Below are 18,281 nucleotides of genomic sequence, written 5' to 3'. Positions count from 1 at the left end.
ATGATAGAGATAATTTTTAGATGTAAACAATTATATTCATGAATAAGGCAGTTACAAAAAATTACTCAAAGAATTAAGTATTTTGTATTTGAAATAAATTATGACTAGCTTTATGAACAAGTTGTCAATGATCAGTAATGACGTCACACTGTCTTTCAAGTGTTTATTCTGAAGGCGATAAAAAGAATACGTTAAGCTATTGTGAAACATTGACATCATCACATGTGCTCGGCCGCTGTGCGAAATGAGCTCCAAAATATCCCACAAAGTTGACAAATCTATTCTAAACAAATTTTGGCAATTAGCAGAATGTAACCAGACAAAGATAATACAGGCTTCAAAAGGGCTGATCGAAGATCTTAGCCTTCGGCAGGTGGATGAGGTAAGATACATTCATGTGCAACTCATGGTCAAGTTCTGAAATTATTCAGTATTCTGAGATACTGGTTGAGCACCAACCCCCGTTTGGTGGTTTGACTCTTTGGTGGTTAAATATTTGAATGTTATATACCTTTTTTAATTACCAAGTGGGACTCATTTTCGTACGTTTTTCTGAAGAAAAACGGGACAAGTATAATGTGAATAAAACAGAATTTTCTTTCAAAATCTACATATTTTTATTTGTATTTTAGTTATTGTGTTCAATTAAAAAAATATAAAAATGAGATCTCTTTTGTATGTTTATGATGAAAAAGTTCTGAGTGTTGGGTCATTTTTCACTGCATATACGGTATTTTATTTGTACAGTCTACAGGTATCAGTGAGGAGCTGCAATATTCAATTAGCAGACTTGTGAAAGGTCTAGCCTCTAGTCGACAGTCTGCCAGACATGGCTTTTCTGTGGCACTCTGTCAGGTAAAAAGACATTATATATATACAGTGCCTAGCTATTCTTGATGATTGGAACTCCAATTTCTCAATATTGTATAATTCATTGTAATTGATTTTAAATCAACAGATCCTTCGAAACTTCCCAAGCTTAAATGTGGACATGATACTTGGTGCTGTTGCCGAACATCTAAAGTTTACGCAGAAGGAATCACGATCGGTATGTAGAAGTGGAAATATTTTTCAAACTCTTGGGTTTTTTCCTTTAAAATATGGTTTTTGGTCTTAATTTCATTAAAATTAATGCATGCAACAAGAAATTTGTTCTCTTTTTAAATGAACAGCTTAATTATATACATCATATTGTCTTTTAGTAGTTAAGAGGCAAATTTGTCAATCTCTCCAGATTGAACAGTTACAGATAGTTTGTGTCAGTGATGCCCTTTGTTAATATTTAAGTTGTTTCATCAATGCAGGAGCAGGGAAATATTTTACTTGGAAAGGTTCTAGCCTATATGGCTTTGGTGCAGTCTGGCAGAATAACAAGTGCCACTCAGGAACATGTACAAAAAATAGTCCAGAGTCTGGTGCAGGTTTGCCAGAAGAGGTCATTCCTGAAACAGATCTCTACCTATGCCATATCCCTCATTGTCTCCCAGGTATTCCGCTGGACATTCTGTTTACATTTTGTTTTAAATATTATTCAAACAGGGTAAAAAAATTATGTATTTGTTCATTTCCATGCACATGATGATTTTTCAGGTCTTAAAATTACTGAGGAAATTTTGTAAATGTCTGAACCTCTGATGCATGGATAACTCATCATTAATATTTTTGCAATTCTTTTTGTGTGAGTGTTATATTTACAGAAATAAATCATTTTTAGGTAAATACAGAAATCTTCAAAGCAGCAGTATGGTCGGAGATAGAGGCTGAGCTGACCCAGGGGTGGACAGGCTGCTCTCCTGATACCCTCATGTTACTACTGGCTTGTCAGAAGTACCACCCGGTAATGTCTCCATTTAATTTAATTTCTGTTTCTCCAAGTGCAGTTGTTTTGGAGGAAGGAGAATAAAAAAAACTGTTAAACAACAACCAAATTTTTATTACACATGTATTTGGTGTATACAGTATAGATAATTGATATAAAATATTGTTTTCAAAAATGTTCTTTGATGCTCTACACCTCTCAAGATTTCTCACCCTTGATTTTTCGTCTTCTTTTGTATCGGAGTTAATATGTTCAAAAAATCTGTTGCAGAAAATGGTAGACAAGATATTTTTGAAGACATATTGGGGGTTACCAAAAGTATTCTGTGCAGAGAATCTCAAAAACATTTGGAATGTTTTAAAGGTATGTTTAAATTTTTGTATCATGGTAAATTTGTTGTGCAGGTCAACAGTCGTGAGTATGATGAAGATTTTGTTCTGACTTCTTTGAAGAAATCTCTAAATGTCTGAACCTCTGATCTCATGACAGTTTTACTTGTAGATGTTTTGAATTTCACTAAGCATAATGTTGATTTTAAAAAAAATATATTTTCAAATATATATGGATGCAAATTTGCATGTAGTTGTTTTACATGTAGTACCACAGGTACATGTGCTAAGACTGCGTATTGTACTTGAAACATTTTCAATTAAATTGACAATAGTTATTGTAATACACGTATCTGATGATGGACTTATTAGAATTCTCAATTTGAAACTACCGGTACATGTTATTCAGATGAAACATACATGTATAATTATAAACTTTTTAGCTCACTTGAGCTGAAAGCTCAAGTGAGCTTTTCTGATCACATTTTGTCTGTTGTCCGTCTGTCTGTCCATAAACTTTTCACATTTTCAACATCTTCTCAAGAACTACTTGGCCAATTTCAACCAAACTTGGCACAAATCATCTTTAGGCAAAGGGGATTCAAAGTTGTGAAAATTAAGGGCCACACATTTTTTTTCAAGGGGAGTTAATTAGAAATTAATGAAAAAATTTGAGAAAATTTCAAAAATCTTCTTCTCAAGAACCATTAAGCCAGGAAAACTGAAACTTGTGTGGTAGCATCTTCAGGTAGTGTAGATTCAAAGTTGTGAAAATCATGACCCCCGGGGGTAGGGTGGGGCCACAATGGGGGGTCGAAGTTTTAATTACGAATATTTAGAGTAAATCTTTAAAAATCTTCTTCTCAGAAACTAATCAGCCAGGAAAGCTGAAACTTGTTTGGGAGCATCCTCAGATAGTGTAAATTTAAAGTTGTGAAAATCATGATTCCTGGGGGTAGGGTGGGGCCACAATGGGGGATTGAATTTTTACATAGGAATATATAGAGCAAATCTTTAAAAATCTTCTTCTCAAAAACTAATCAGCCAGGATAGCTGAAACTTGTGTGGAAGCATCCTCAGGTAGTGTAGATTCAAAGTTGTGAAAATCATGACCCCCGGGGGTAGGGTGGGGCCACAATGGGGGGTCGAAATTTTACATAGAAATATATTGAGTAAATCTTTAGAAATCTTCTTAAAAACAAATCAGCCAGGAAAGCTGAAACTTGTGTGGAAGCACCCTCAGTTTGTGTAAATTTAAAGTTGTGAAAATCATGACCCCCAGGGGTAGGGTGGGGCCATAATGTGGGATTAAAGTTTTACATAGGAATATGTAGAGTAAATCTTTAAAAATCTTCTTCTCTAAAACTAATCAGCCAGGAAAGCTGAAACTTGTGTGGAAGCATCCTTAGGTAGTGTAGATTCAAAGTTGTGAAAATCATGACCCCTGGGGGTAGGGTGGGGCCACAATGGGGGTCGAAATTTTACAAAGGAATATATAGACTAAATCTTTAAAAATCTTCTTCTCAAAAACTAATCAGCCAGGATAGCTGAAACTTGTGTGGTAGCATCATCAGGCAGTGTATATTCAAAGTTGTGAAACTTATGATTCCTGGGGGTAGGGTGGGGCCGCATTGGGGGGGGGGTGTTAAAGTTTTACATAGGAATAAATAGAGTTAATCTTAAAAATCTTCTTCTCAGAAACTAATCAGCCAGATGATTCTTTATAATTGTTAAGACTTTGGCCCCAGGACTATTTTTTGGCCTCACAAGAAGGTTCAGAGTTTGATGTAGCTTTATATCCCATATACATGTATAAACAATCGTTAAGAATCTTTTTGAGAACTGCAATACTCAACATGTGATATGACTATAAAATCATCCTGTTAGAAAAGGGACTAATGATTATAAACATAAGAATATCCAGGGGGGAAAAATGGATTTTATTTATACAGGATCTACATGTATTATTGTACATTGTCCAGATAGTTTTTTGTATTATGATTCCATTAAGCTGATTTTATCATACCTATTGTTTTTCAGGTGAGCGATGTGGCCCATGGGCCTCTTGTTTGTCTGTGCATCCATATGATATACATGTACTTGTATTGAATGATAAATGTTTCTTAAAACAGTAGAAAAAACAATGTGTGATAAGTACTTCATTATTATATTGTATCACAGATTGCAAAGGAAATATTGGAGGGTTCATACATTTGAACTGAATTTCATGTTGTAGCTCTCCATCGAATTTTTCCCTGTGGTACATTTGATAAATGATGAGGTTATTCATCAGCTGTCTACTTCAAAGATTTCCTTTACTGATTTCTGGACAGAAGGAAGGGGTAAATATTAAATTGATTTAGAAAGTCAAATGTTGTTGAAATTAACAGTCATGTGACTTCATTATTTTTTTTCAAAGACTTGTAAAATGAAAAAGAGAGAGCTTTTGTTCAGGATTTCTAGAATTAACCTGCTTCATAGACTAGGGGATTCATTAACTTACAATTTTTGATTAAACAAATGTTAATCAGAAGGGATTGTCCAATATATCTACTTTTCTGACTGACACCTGTCCTTATTTATCATTATTTGCTATACATTATCTTATTGTAACATGCATTATTGCACTCTTTTGTTGATGTCATACATAAATGCACATTTTTGATTTTATGAAGATAAATGCAGGTTCTCTATTGGCAATTATTTGTTACAGATCTCTTGTTTGGTAAAGAGCACCACTCGGCAGTCAATGTGGGGCTCTACTTGATGACAAAAATGCTACCCCACCTTAAAACCCCAGAGGAGGTAAGTGGAAAAAAGTGTAGTTTCTATTCAAATACAGGTATGCTCTGCTGATTAGGTAAGTGACAGCATGTCAAGATTTAATGAAATTATTATATTCTCATGATTTCTTAAAGTTCTATGACACTTTATTAAACATTCATGTTTGCTCACTTTATTTTTTTTTAAATTAAAATTCAAGTACATAGATCATTTTATTTCTCAGATCGAGTGCCTGTTACCAGCTAATGTGGTCAAAGTTTTAGTGAAAATAATTGATGGAAAGCAGAAGAAAAAGAACCCTGTTTATGAATCAGCTACTAGATTTGTAAGTTACTACTTCATAAGTCACTGAAAGTAAAATTAAGAATGACTTTAAAAACTCTAGAACTTGAAAAGAAAAAATTATTGTTATTCATCCAGTTGGTCACTTTTACTAAAAACTTGTTTCCATTTTAGATAAATGGCTTAGTCACATATGTGAAATCCTCAGAAAATGCAGAGAACTCCATAAAAGTTCTGCACTGTTTCTTTGAAACTCAGTGCCCAAAAGGAACCCACCTTACCAGGTCACTGGACACAATTATTCAGTCTGTAAGTACATGTACATATATTGGTCTAGCAGAGGTCTGTCATGTTTAAAAAATGTATACGGTATGTACGAGGGTTGTCCAAAAAGTTCATGGACAATCGCGTTTTTGTCATTTTAAATGGGTTTTTAATACATATTGTATATCAAAATAATTGTCATAAAATTTCAAATCAAACTAAAGTGATTTTTAATGTTTTCCATAGAAATAAACTAAAATTTTAATGTATCAAAGGGTTGCGGAAAATACGCACGGCCCAGCGTAAAAATTGTCCAAACTTTGTAATTGAGTTTTTAGATATTACCATTTACAATTTTTATATAACATTTCAAAACTTCATAATCTTCTATTATGATGTAGTCTGTATGGTGTACGTCATTTTCATACGTCGTATGAATTTTTTCCACACTAAAAGAGGACTTTTGAAAGATATTATGGCAAGAACATGTCTTTAAAAACGCCTGAAAAAAGCAAGGTCATCTGACGGCATGGAACAGCGCGCCATCATAAAATTGTATCAATTGAGGTAAAACACCAATAGAAACACAACAAACTATTAAGGAAACAGGAAAATTATCGAAATAGTTCTAGTTTACTTATCCACAAGTGGCTCAGGCCATATTTTGATGGAGTATGCGATCGTACCCTCTGACCAATCAGTGAATGCAGCACTACTCTCAGGTAACCCAGGACTACGACGTTATAGAAATGTAGTTATAAATCAACATCAGACTGGGCAGTGCGGCCTGTATAGGCAATGTATATATATATAATGATAACTCCAATACAAAAATGTACATTGCTCTGATTTTTATGCATTATTATACATTATTATACTCGATATTGAAATGTTATATTGCTTTCGTGATAATGGCGCCGTTATTTGGAATAAAATTACATGTGTCCAAGAAATTTTTGGACAACCCTCATAAATGCATCCATGTGTATTACATGAATTTGTGTGTATGACAAGATGGTTCTGTCTTACCTGTGTATTTGATTATGTCTTGTTTTAATTTCAGCTCAGCTCAGAAGCAGCTAAGAAATATGGAGAGAATTTAATGAAAGTGTTTAAGAAATACATTAAAGAGTAAGTTTTTAAAAAAATGAAATACTCTAATGTGGATATTTCAGTGTATATCTTTTTCATTTCTCAACCAAATATAAGTTCAGTAATTATTGATACTATGGTTTCATAAATATTCAAGGGCAAGCAATGCAAATCAACATTTCTAGGATACTTAATTTCATGGTCAATGATTCTATCCATACAATATGTTATGATGTAATGCACTATATGTAATAACTCAACAACAAAATCCATGTAAATAGGTATTCAACAAATATTGATGAAACCACAATACATGCCTGTGGAATATCTGTCTTATGTTTTCATTGTTACACAGCCCCCGAGAGAATATGATGGGGATCCAACACGTGGCCACTCACATCCGGACCCTGGTGACCCTCCCTAGCACCTCAGGGGACCACGCCTGGCAGCTCCACCTCCTACAGTTCCTTGGCCTCCACTCCTTCTGGACAGTCAAGGCCAAGTCATCAGCACTCCCTCATGTAGGTCAATGGAGTGTCCTTAATCTATACTGACCACTCTTAGTGTTTCAGATGCTTAGTGTCTCTTGAAGTTTTATTTATAACTGTTATTGCTGTTATTTAGTAGATAAGGGAGTTCCAATGAGTTTAGTTTTGCCTAAGGCTAGAATGATGCAATGTCATTGGATATAGCGCATCACATGATTGCTGTCTATATTTCAGTAGATTGCAAGTAACAAAAGTTAAAAAGAACATTGTGGACAAAACGTTGTCATGTACATGTATATCTTACATGTGTTACTGCCATTGCAATGATGAAACTAAGACTGTCTGATTTTCCTTTATGAGGAAATTCTTAAATGTCTGAACCTCTGATAAATGACAGCAAGACTGCTGCATTGATTTTTCTATTTATCCTCATCCTATGGTGTTTCTTTACATTTCAATTTTAAAATTGTAGTGTTCATATTGCACACAACCGATGGAGGACAAGCTCAGAAAGCCATTCCAGGATAATTTTTTAAAGGCACTAAGCAACCTGCTTATTTATAACACAGGTAATAGTCTATACTTGTATAATTATTCATTTAAGAAAAAAAAATATCTTAGCACATTCTCTACCTCAAGCCTACCATAGCCACTATTACACTTAATTAAAGTCAGAAATGATATGCAAGAATAGTTATTGGCTCTGGCTGAGGGTAATACCTGTTATATGTCAGACCTGAAGACTAAAGTGTTTTCCCCTTGTATTGTGGGGCTTGTGCTAATATGAAGTATTCTAGTGTGGTCAGATAAGGTCGCAAGTTCTATCGTAAGAAAGATTTTAATAGGAGAAATAGCATCCAGCAAAGTCTACTTATATGACAATGTTCATGAAAAGGAAGGTACATGTACATAATTATAATTCCAAAACTTCTTTTTAGAAAAATCAAAGACCTCATCTCTGGATGCCTACCTAGATACAGTTTGTCAGCTTTGTAAATATTTTCAGGTGAGTAATGTACAGTATTTAGATTATATTTGGAGAAGCGGGATGATGGAGGCTGGTGTACTGTTTTTAGAACCATTGATATTTGTGACAACACAGTGTTCCTGGAATTGTCAGGAAAATACTTCATACACAATTTTATTTGAAACAACTTAATTGTTCGATAAAGTTGTTGCAAATAAGAATTTGTTTGAAGTACTTTCTTATGTATTTAGTGTCAGATACAGTAACCCCATGGTTAAATTTCCTATTTACAGAATTTCTCATCTTTACATGTTCATCAAGTATTTTCATCAGTTGGTAGTGTTATAGATTTTTTTCTTTACTTTGTTTTAGGATTTAGTAGAAGCTTCAGAAGTTGTATCTTTAGTTGTGGATTTCCCAGAGGATGTAAGTGACTTATTTATAACAGTTTGTGTAAATATTTAAAAAATTGCAATGATAAATATATTAGAAGCTTTTGATACTAGAGTTACATGACAAATTTCTTCCTTTTTAGGAAAGGGAACAGTGGGTGAAAACAGTGGTGTGTTTACTCGGAATGCAGGAAAAGGTAACACAAACTCCTTCTATCCAAGACATTTTAAAACAGACTGAGCTCTGTGTATTTTTTTTCAAGCGTTGATAGTTTATACTTGTTTTTCTATGTTATATCACAATGAAATAGGCAGGGTATATAAACATCATGCAAAGGATGAAGTTTTCAAGTCCTAAAATTTCTGAGGAAATTGTTTAAATGTCTGAACCTCTGATGCATGATTTTCCTTTATAGTATACATGCATGTACCGGTAAACAATATCTTAATTATCAAATTGAAAAGATTTTAGGGAAACATCAGCAAGAGAGATAAACTTCAAAAGTTGTGAATAAAATTGAGTTGACTTTGGATCATCTGAACTGAAATACTTCCAGAACAAATTTTGTTTGAGTTTTCTCTGATGCTCTTGGTCAAATACAAATACCCAGTAATCAGATTTTAACATACCATAAAATATAGCTAGATTATTTGATTGATTCTGATTTTAAACAGAGTGCAGCCAAAAGTCCAGAGAGGTCTGATCTGCACAGAGCCTTCATGCTGCTGTTCGTGTTCCATGCTCTCCATCTGTTTATGTCCAAAGAGAATGCTGTCAGCACCTTACAGGTAGAGTCTTATAGTATTCTATCAATTGTAGAATGAGCCTGCTCATAGACAATCCTTGACATTTACTCTGTGTTGGTAATGAAGACTTTTACAGTACATGTACATAATATACCGGTACTACTAGCATGTAAGATTGCATGTATAGTTCATAGCAGATAAATTATTTAAAGAGTTTGCATGAGCAGCAAAGAACTTGTATGGAGTTCATGTTTGGAGATATTGTACACTTGTTTTGATTCCAAAACACTCCAATTTTTTGGGGTGTACTTTCTAATCTGGTAGATCAAATGATGTTAATTTGAACTTTTGCAAAAAATAGAATCCCTTAAAAAAATACAGTTTTATAGTAAATTGTATGAAGTAGATGACTCTTGCAAGTCACAAGGCTCATTCCAAGTGACTGAAGGTTACATTAAACGCGGGGAATTAATATCCACGCAAAATCACAGGAAGCATCCCTCATAGATTATAAAATCTCAAATTTATTTTTCTGACTGTTGTGAACTACATGTACATGTAAGTGTAGCAAAAGTTTGGTGCTCGCAACTTTATTGTCTCGGGAATTGATGTAAAATAGCAGAATGAAATACTCACATAAAATGAGGACTCTACCGTACTCAAGAGTATGACAACCAATACCTGAATCAACTTTGGATTTGAACATGTGACCTTTCAATTAGATGTCCCACTATATGATTAGTTGCTAGATGAATGGTTGATGGTACCATGAATAACACTTGTTGAGATACTTCCAAAAACTAGATTTACCAGTATGCATGAGTTTCCCAAAACTCAAATGATAGAACTTTATCTGTATTTTGGATATTTTATTTAAATGTATTCATGAAACAAAATAACATAAGGATATAATAATCTAATATGATAAAGAAGAAAGTGGTATCTCATATCAATGAAGCAAAACAGCAGTAAAAACAAAATACATGATAAACAGTTGGATTTCAGGCATCTTTGTAAAGCAGTCTGTATCGTTCAATTCTTCCTCTGTTACATCCCAACCACAGACAATCATTGTAAATTCCCACACACCAGGGATCCCCCAACAAGGTGTCCCGCGTAAGTAAATAAGCAGAAAATTCACCCTCGCAGGTTAGAAGATGAACACATGTGTTGCTATAGTCACTGACTATAATGTTCATCTTGCTATCGCAACAAATGCCACAAGGATCAAAGGTCAAGCCGTTGCCTTGGTAACGGGACTTTAAGTTTCCCTCTTCAGTAATTATGCAGACTTCGCCAGAATCAAAGTCAGTGCGATTCACAACACAGATGTCTTTGTTGCGGTTTTGGGTCAAAGCATCAGGCCTGTTGAACAACAGGCTTAAATCATCGGATTGTTCATCGCATCGATAAATACAAATTACATCACCTTTAAGACTGAAGTGCTTCACCATTCTTTGACTGGTTGGGGTGGGTTGATAAGACACATTATCTTCAAGGGACACCAAAATTCCTAAGCCTCTTTCACTTTCTGTGACAAATATACCGCAGGGTCGTAATGGCTGAGTGCTGAACAATGTGACCACTTCACCTTCAACGTTCACACTTTTGATGCACTTGTTCTGGTAATCTGTAAACACTTGCCTGCCACATGGCAACAGAGAAAAGTGAGCACTACAGCGATGCAGATCAATGCTGGACAGGCATTGTCCGAAACTGTCCACTAAGTCACTTTGGTATGAAAGGGTGGAGTGAATCCATACTCTGTCTTCATTTTGGGGCACAAGGGCTAGAATCATGTCCAGGCCATACTCAATATAATCCAACTGAACTGCACACACTTGGTCATTTCCATGTTTTGAATGTGAATTCTTTCTTATCAGTGCCTCTTTTAAGTCACTGTCCTGCTTTTCATCTGCAATGGGTAAAATTTTCATTTTCACTTAACCCAGTAGTTTTTTCCTGTAATTTAAAACATTCCAAGTTAAGAGAACCCTCTTAATATCAAGTATCTCTTTAAAGCAGTATTTTAATCCTTGAGAACAGTTTATATAGCAGCATTCGTTGCATCACTTACTTCCTGTTTGTGAGTGGCTTCAATTTTACAAAGGACAATGAAAGGCCAATTCATATATTACCAATTGTAATAGAGTTACGTTGCTAGTTGACTCTGTGATGAAATGACGTAGGTTTCAATTACATATGACTAGGTGAAATGGATCTTTGTTTATTTTACGTACATGTATTTATCACCAGACAAGGGGACTACGTCTTAGTTTAGGAGGAGATGTAGCATGTTACCTATGATAGTAAGGCCCATGCTTGTTGCTTATGAACAGGTGACTTAATGTTACATGTAGATAAGTAAGAACAGGGGGGATGTTGTATATGAACTTATCGCTGAAGCCATGTCCTATTTCTTATCTCACTCACTGTCATTGACCAAGCCACAGGTTTTAACTGTTTCCTCTGACGATGATCTGAACAATTTACGACTTTGTTTATTACAACCATGTCATTAGCTTCAAAGAGAAATCCCCCACCCTTTGGGACTGGGTGACCTTGTAGCCAGTTTATTATAGTGGTCACTGGGGGCAACTGAATTTAAAGTTGATAGATTTGATTTTAAAGATAATATCAATTCTACAGTATTTCAAGGATTGCTTTGTGTGATTTGTTTTCTTCTTTACAGTCTATGTCACATGTTTATTAGAAATTAAATAAACATGTGCAAAACATGTAAATAATACATGTAGTTTATAAACAGGATGATGTTTTTACACAAACATACAAGATACTGTCATTGAAGTACTTGTATGCTCATCGAAGTTTGACATCAGAGATAATAGTAAACAAAAATTGAAATAAAAACAAGAAAAAACTTTTAAAATGTTGGGTGAAAGAAAACTTTTTAAATGAAACCCATTAAATGTGTTAAACTCTACTTAACACAAGTATTACAACTTCATTGACAAAATTGGCAAATATTATAAATGTCTTAGACCTTGCTTAAAAAAAAAGAACCCACAAATATTTGATTGCTAAATGCCCAATATTTGTGGAATGTGTAGAATTCTCAGTGAATCGTGTTCACTCTGCATGTTAATGAGCAAGTTTTCACAATAAATTCTGGGCGTTTCAGTCGAAATATAACCAGAGCTAGCATTTGTCCTTTGATTTATTTCTTTTTCTAAATTTTCAATTTTTAGAGTAAGATCTTCAATTTCTTCACTAAATTTCAGAACTTCTAATTGAAGAAAATGAATTGAATTTCTGCATGCCATTTTGTAAATTCATTGACAAACTGATCCTGGTACAACACCAAAAATGTGGTATAATAAAACAAAACAGAAACGTCTTTTAACATCAACCCAGGTTCATTCTTTTTAGTTTGCCTCTGAATTATAAAATAACAAGATAACGAAGATTTACAAATTTATAAAGCAAAATCAAATATTGAACATAAATAACATTGTTTAATTCCGTTTATAACTTAAGATGGAGAAATGAAAATATACCTTAATGAATGCCGAAAAGTGGGGAGAGCTTGGTCCGTAGACCAACAAGAGAGTCTCCCAAATGCCCGATGACAGTCTTATTTATACACTTACAGACAATAGAATTAATATAGCAATAGAAAGGGCATCAATAGTCTTAAAGTATAAACAGAGTATAAATTGTGTACATGTATTCAAATACATATAGATATACGACACTGTCTATTGCAGGACATTCATGTCTGTTATAACAAGGCTGTTAAACACAAGAGAAGATCCACTGTCAAGTCTGCCAAATCAGGTTAGCAAATGAAAACAAGAAATTATTTTTAGGCTAACTATGAATCAAGACAAGATAATACATGTTCTATTTTAGTCAACAAGGATATTCCATAGTTCCTTCATACACAAATATATCAAACAGAGAAAGAAAAATTAAAATCTCTCTTGATGTTTCAGAGCCGGAATGGATAGAAGTAGTGACGGAGCTTCTGCTGAGTATGATGTCCCAGGGCTCCAACTTTGCCCGTCTTGCTGCCAAGACGACCTTCAGCTGTCTGACGGACCATGTCACACCCGATTCGTTGGGGCTGATCACTGATGTAAGGGCAAACAATTTTTTGATTTTATAACAGCGATAGGACTACAAATGATAGAGTACTTGTAGATTTTCATGTCTTTATTTGTTATTGTCAGGTGCTCAAGTTGGAGAAAGGAGATGAGAATGAACTAATCAGCTTTGAGGATGAGGATGAGAGTAGGTGGAGATGAATGATGACTTTTTTCTTATGATGAAATACAGAGCGATCTATTCTTTTGAGAAAATAATTGTTTTTGCCATATTGCATACTGTAAATTCCTTATATTACGCGAGTACTTAATTCCGCGATCCTGCTGGTTTGTATCAAATCGCGAGAATATACAATCGCGAACGCTGAACTTTTCTGCTTATTTCTTTTAGTTTTCAATTCTCAGAAAATAATGGCGAGATTTTAAAATACGCGAAGGATGCTTCTCGCTATTTTTACGCTGATATTAATTCCTCACGTTTAATTAGGAATTTACAGTATCTAATCATTAATCAAAAAAGTCCTGAAAGGTAAAAAGATTTAAGAATAATTTTTGGGCACTTTTTTTGGACAAGATATGATGGAAAATGCCTCAGATATGGAAGTTGGAGATGAAGAAAATGGGCTTTCAGAAGAGGAGAAGGATATTGAAGAAGAGAAAAGTGAAGAAGATTCTGGGGATGAGTCTGAGGAAGAGGAAGAAGAAGAAGAGGAGGAAGGAGAGGTGGATGAGGAATTCAGGAATGCTGTCAAGTCTGCTCTGGGAGATGCAGTGGATAAATCAGATAGTGAGGAGGAGGTGAGTTGATATGTTATGGAGGATCCACTACTGTAGATAATATAGGTGTAGGGTGGATTATATCAAAGAGGCAATCATCAAACTTTGATCTTTAATGGTATCCTCTACGATATATTTGCAAATGTTAGAAATTTCATGAAATGGAATATGAATGATAAGAGTTCTGTGGAACTTTTTTCTATTTGTAGTCTGAGCCTGACTTAGATGATGATGATATGTTTAAATTTGATGAAGCCTTGGCACAAGTATTCAAGAACATGAGAAAAACAAAGGAGGCTGAGGCCAAAGAAAACAAGAAGCAGCTTCTGGCCTTCAAATCCAGGTAAGAATGGGGCAAATACATGTATCTGCAGCATTAACTTTTCTCTGTCAAATCTGTACAGTAGACAAGTACATGGACATCTGTATGTAATTGCAAAGCACTAATAGAATAAATATTTCTTTCAGAGTACTGGATTTAGTTGAAATCTTGGTTAAAAGTCAACCTCCTGCAGATCTGACACTGGTATGTATATCACTGTGTTTAAAAAGCATTCATGGCATTACAAATGTACTATGATTGAATTTGTACTACTGTTGCTGTGTGTACACATTACAGGATCTGATATTTCCTCTACTGGAGCTGGTGGCCAGTACAGAGAAGCACAAAGAGGGCCCTGAACTGGACCTGGGAAAGAGGGCAGGCAACATGTTCCGAATGCTATACAAGAAGGCAAAGGTGTGTACAAGCCCTAGAACTCTACATAAAGGAAGAGTGCTGAGGGAATTTACTTTCAAGAAAGTTAACAATAAATACTGTACATATTTTAGTTTGTTCCCTTTATATACACACTTAGAAATAAACTGTAGAGAAAGTTTGAACAAAGCAATGTATTTGTTGTTTTAAAATACATGTAGATTCATTGGCTATTGTTGTATCAACAAATTCAATTTACAATGTTTGTAGATACATGGCAATGTAGCTGTATCTAGAGATCGCTACCTGCAGGCCCTGAACAACGCTATACAGTTCTCAACAAAAGGTTAACACCATGTCTCTGAAATTATCATTGTAAAATTCCTCCATGTTACAAATCTGCTTGAACTAATGAATGTGAAATTATTGATTTGAGGTATTAAAGATGGGATATGATTGAAGATTTGTGTTTTAAAAACTACACATATTATTATTTTGTTTTCAGTAACAACCAAACAAATTGTAAATGATGTCTCTGATGCCTGTCTACTTGTGGTAAGATCATTTATTTACCATAGTTTAAAATGTTGATAATGTTAATGATGGCTCATGCTTCAGGTTAAACAAGAAGTACAGGTGTATGCTCTTTTTTAACATCAAACCGTGAAACATTGGCTTCATGTAACATAGATACAAGTATTTTCTTTTCTTCTTTAGATAAGGTTGTTAATGAACTTAGATCTAGGAAGTCTTGGACCATCTCCAATGAAAACCAGATCAGGAAAGGCTCAGAAAGAGAAGAAGGTTGAGATGGAAAGGGTAAGTATCATGGGCAACAAAATGTGCAGATATTATAATTATGAATTAATTGTTGTATTGCATTTAAACTTTTGTTACTGCAAAAAAAACTTTGTGCGAATAAAAACAAAATCCAAAAAAAACCCCGACTTCATTTTTGCAGCATACAAAACCCCTGAATATACAATATGATGTATTGATTTTTGTCTTTTTGTCAGGACCAGGATTCAGTTCATCAGTTGGTCATTGATTCAGTTCAGTCAAATCTGAAGGATTTTCTACAGAAAAAGTAAGCATTTTATTCTCAATCTTACAGTACATGTACCTGTAAAATGTAAGAAGTAGCTACTTAGCTCTTTTCTAATCAAATGATAAGGGATTAATTGTACAATGTATAAATGGGTATTCATTTTTTTTTTTTGTAGAAAACAGAAACTTCACACAGAATTCTTCTACAACATGTTTAGCAAGTTTCCTGTAAGTTTCAGAATTCAACTTCTTATCACTTTTTAAATATACAGATATATATTTTTTTTACTAAGTCTGTTTTCTATCAAGCTTGTAATGTATTGTTTGCACTTTTCTCATTAATTTAAAATACCTCTTAAAATGAAGACTTCATTCTCATTCCTTCCTATAATTTTTCCTTTCCATAGCATTCCACTAATCAAGATATCAATATTTATGAGAAGAATGAAAAGTTTCATCATTTTACCTTTACATAATCTGATATAGATAACTTGATGTAGAGCCATTGTTATCTCTGAGATCTTTACAGGTCTTGTTTTGGCCAATCACAGAAACCCTTCTGACCACAATGCAAGATGATCAAGCCAAGGTCTTCATGAAGGTCAGCTCTTGGTTTATACATTATTTATGATGTTGATGTATTGGAATTAACATGGAGTAAGGTTCTAGATTTGACAGATAAGATTAGATCAGTTGTGGATGTTAGCTAACCAAATAAGTGATTTGTTTGATTGAGAACCAAAATCTTTTGTTTTGCCTCAAACTAGAATATTACTCTGTCATAGGATGAAACCCGTCATCATTGAATTTCTTATCTATTTACAAATAATTCTTTTCCTCAACAAAACAAATCACAGATTAGATTTCCTTTGCCTTGCTTTGATCAACCAATCAACACAAGTGTTTGTAAAAAAAAATTTCCGTCGTGTTGCTGTCTATATTTTGGTACCGGCAATCTACAGAAATATAGATACAATCATGAGACAGACTTTGTTTACTACAATATTGTTGTACATTCCTTTGAGATATATAGGCCCTGATGTTAACCTGTCTTTTGTTATTTCAGACTCAAGCTTGCTACCTGTTGTCAGGGATGCTGAACAAGGATGTTGTATGTATCCACTGATGAGTTGTGTTAAAGCTGTCATCTCTTTAATGTTTCTCAAACTATCATTTCATCAGCAGTCTCAAAACATGCATTTTATTTGCCATCATTTTGTTTTCTAGGAAAAGAATATAGGGGAGGAAGCATGGAATGAGTTTTCCCTTTCTCTGATAGCTGGCATTTCAAGGGTATGAAATTTAGATGAAGTTTTCAGTTGAATATGCCTGTTAATTGGGTATGTTGCATTTATGCTACCGATAATAGTACAGTATACATTATTCATTTCAGATAATGCGAGGTATTAGCAAGGAAGCTTTTCCCACCAAACTGATACACGATGTTTGTGTCACCATGAGGAAGTACCTGTTCAGCTCCCAGAAACCTCTGGTTCGTAAAAGCCCTTGATCCAATTGTATGGACAGTTAATTGTTTAAGCCCAAGAATTGCTGTTGTTTTCTCTTCAATTAAATTCTAATTTCATTTCAGTAAAAAATGAACAACTGAACATTCATTTATTTTCAATCTGACATGAAGAAAACTAGCTTTGTTATTGAGATCATACATAATTACTGCTACATACAGGTGCTCAAATAAGTTTGACTGAAACTCATTTCATACATTGTATACCCCTGACTTTGCAGGAAATATCGTCGGAGATCACTGAAAAGTTGGAGAGTCTGCGAGGTTCCTTCAACACCGACATCCGCAAAGAGTACAACATGATGATGGGGAAACTTGGGAAGACGGCTAATGTGTGAGTGACGTAAACATTTCTCTATTGTTGTTGAGTAGTTTTTATGTTCAGTTGGCATTTGTTTCACATGCATCCCAAAAAGCAGGGTTTAATTTAAGTACATTTATCAGTAATTGAATTTCAAACTATGTTCAATTTTCTGTGAACGTTTTTTTTTTAAACTGTCTCACAATTACATATCTTGGTCCTACAGGAATCAGAATAAACAGGCCAAGAAAAGGAAAAATAAGGAAAAGGTAGCCTTGAGTGCTCAGACACCTGAAAGCAAGAAAGCCAAGCAGAGTAAAATAGCAGACACCGCTAGTCCTGTTGTTAAGAAAAAGCTTAACAAAGAAAAGCAGACTGTACATGAAACAGTGAAGCAGGGGTCCCAAACAGGGAACTCCACCGCTGAGTCAGACTCAAAAGCTGGCTTGAAAAAGAAAAACTATGAATCAAATACCCAATTGGGTAGTGGCAAGTCTAAAAAAAAAGAAATTCAACAAGAAAAATGAATCCATTACTGAATAAAGCTGTTGATTTTGAAATCTATGGAAAGTTTTACTTCTTTTTAAAAATGCACACACGTATAGATTAATCAAGAAAATTTGTCAAGGTGCCAAGTTAAATTAATGTTAATTGATATTGACATTTTTTTGCATATTTATAAATATGGGTCTGATTCTTCTAT

General features: G+C 34.3%; 1 protein-coding gene across 1 annotated transcript; it reads left to right on the top strand.

Moving 5' to 3' along the window:
* Positions 1-172: 172 nt before the first annotated feature.
* On the top strand, positions 173-18,142 carry LOC105327853 (myb-binding protein 1A-like protein). The gene is made up of 35 exons (XM_011428508.4): positions 173-382; positions 748-855; positions 959-1,048; positions 1,305-1,487; positions 1,715-1,837; positions 2,090-2,182; positions 4,385-4,490; positions 4,862-4,953; positions 5,156-5,257; positions 5,389-5,523; positions 6,542-6,609; positions 6,926-7,091; positions 7,531-7,627; positions 7,997-8,064; positions 8,398-8,451; positions 8,561-8,614; positions 9,093-9,206; positions 12,893-12,962; positions 13,121-13,263; positions 13,358-13,418; positions 13,806-14,029; positions 14,218-14,351; positions 14,477-14,534; positions 14,628-14,747; positions 14,976-15,051; positions 15,211-15,260; positions 15,423-15,524; positions 15,722-15,792; positions 15,929-15,980; positions 16,282-16,353; positions 16,819-16,863; positions 16,980-17,045; positions 17,146-17,244; positions 17,499-17,611; positions 17,805-18,142. The coding sequence occupies exons 1-35, from the start codon at positions 245-247 to the stop codon at positions 18,103-18,105; spliced, it is 3,648 nt and encodes a 1,215-aa protein (XP_011426810.3). The 5' UTR covers positions 173-244; the 3' UTR covers positions 18,106-18,142.
* Positions 18,143-18,281: the final 139 nt, after the last annotated feature.

The sequence above is a fragment of the Magallana gigas genome, chromosome 3, assembly GCF_963853765.1.
Source record: "Magallana gigas chromosome 3, xbMagGiga1.1, whole genome shotgun sequence".
In the NCBI taxonomy this organism is placed as follows: Eukaryota; Metazoa; Mollusca; class Bivalvia; order Ostreida; family Ostreidae; genus Magallana; species Magallana gigas.
Note: the sequence above shows the minus strand (reverse complement) of the source record. Positions and strands in the feature narration are given on the sequence as shown.

Excerpts from the sequence above, each read along its gene's own strand:
- LOC105327853 (XM_011428508.4), top strand. The coding sequence starts at position 245 with ATGAGCTCCAAAATATCCCACAAAGTTGACAAATCTATTCTAAACAAA. Across the intron at positions 5,258-5,388 it reads ATGAATCAGCTACTAGATTT|ATAAATGGCTTAGTCACATA; the intron begins GTAAGTTACTAC and ends TTTCCATTTTAG. Across the intron at positions 13,419-13,805 it reads CTTTGAGGATGAGGATGAGA|ATATGATGGAAAATGCCTCA; the intron begins GTAGGTGGAGAT and ends TTTTTGGACAAG.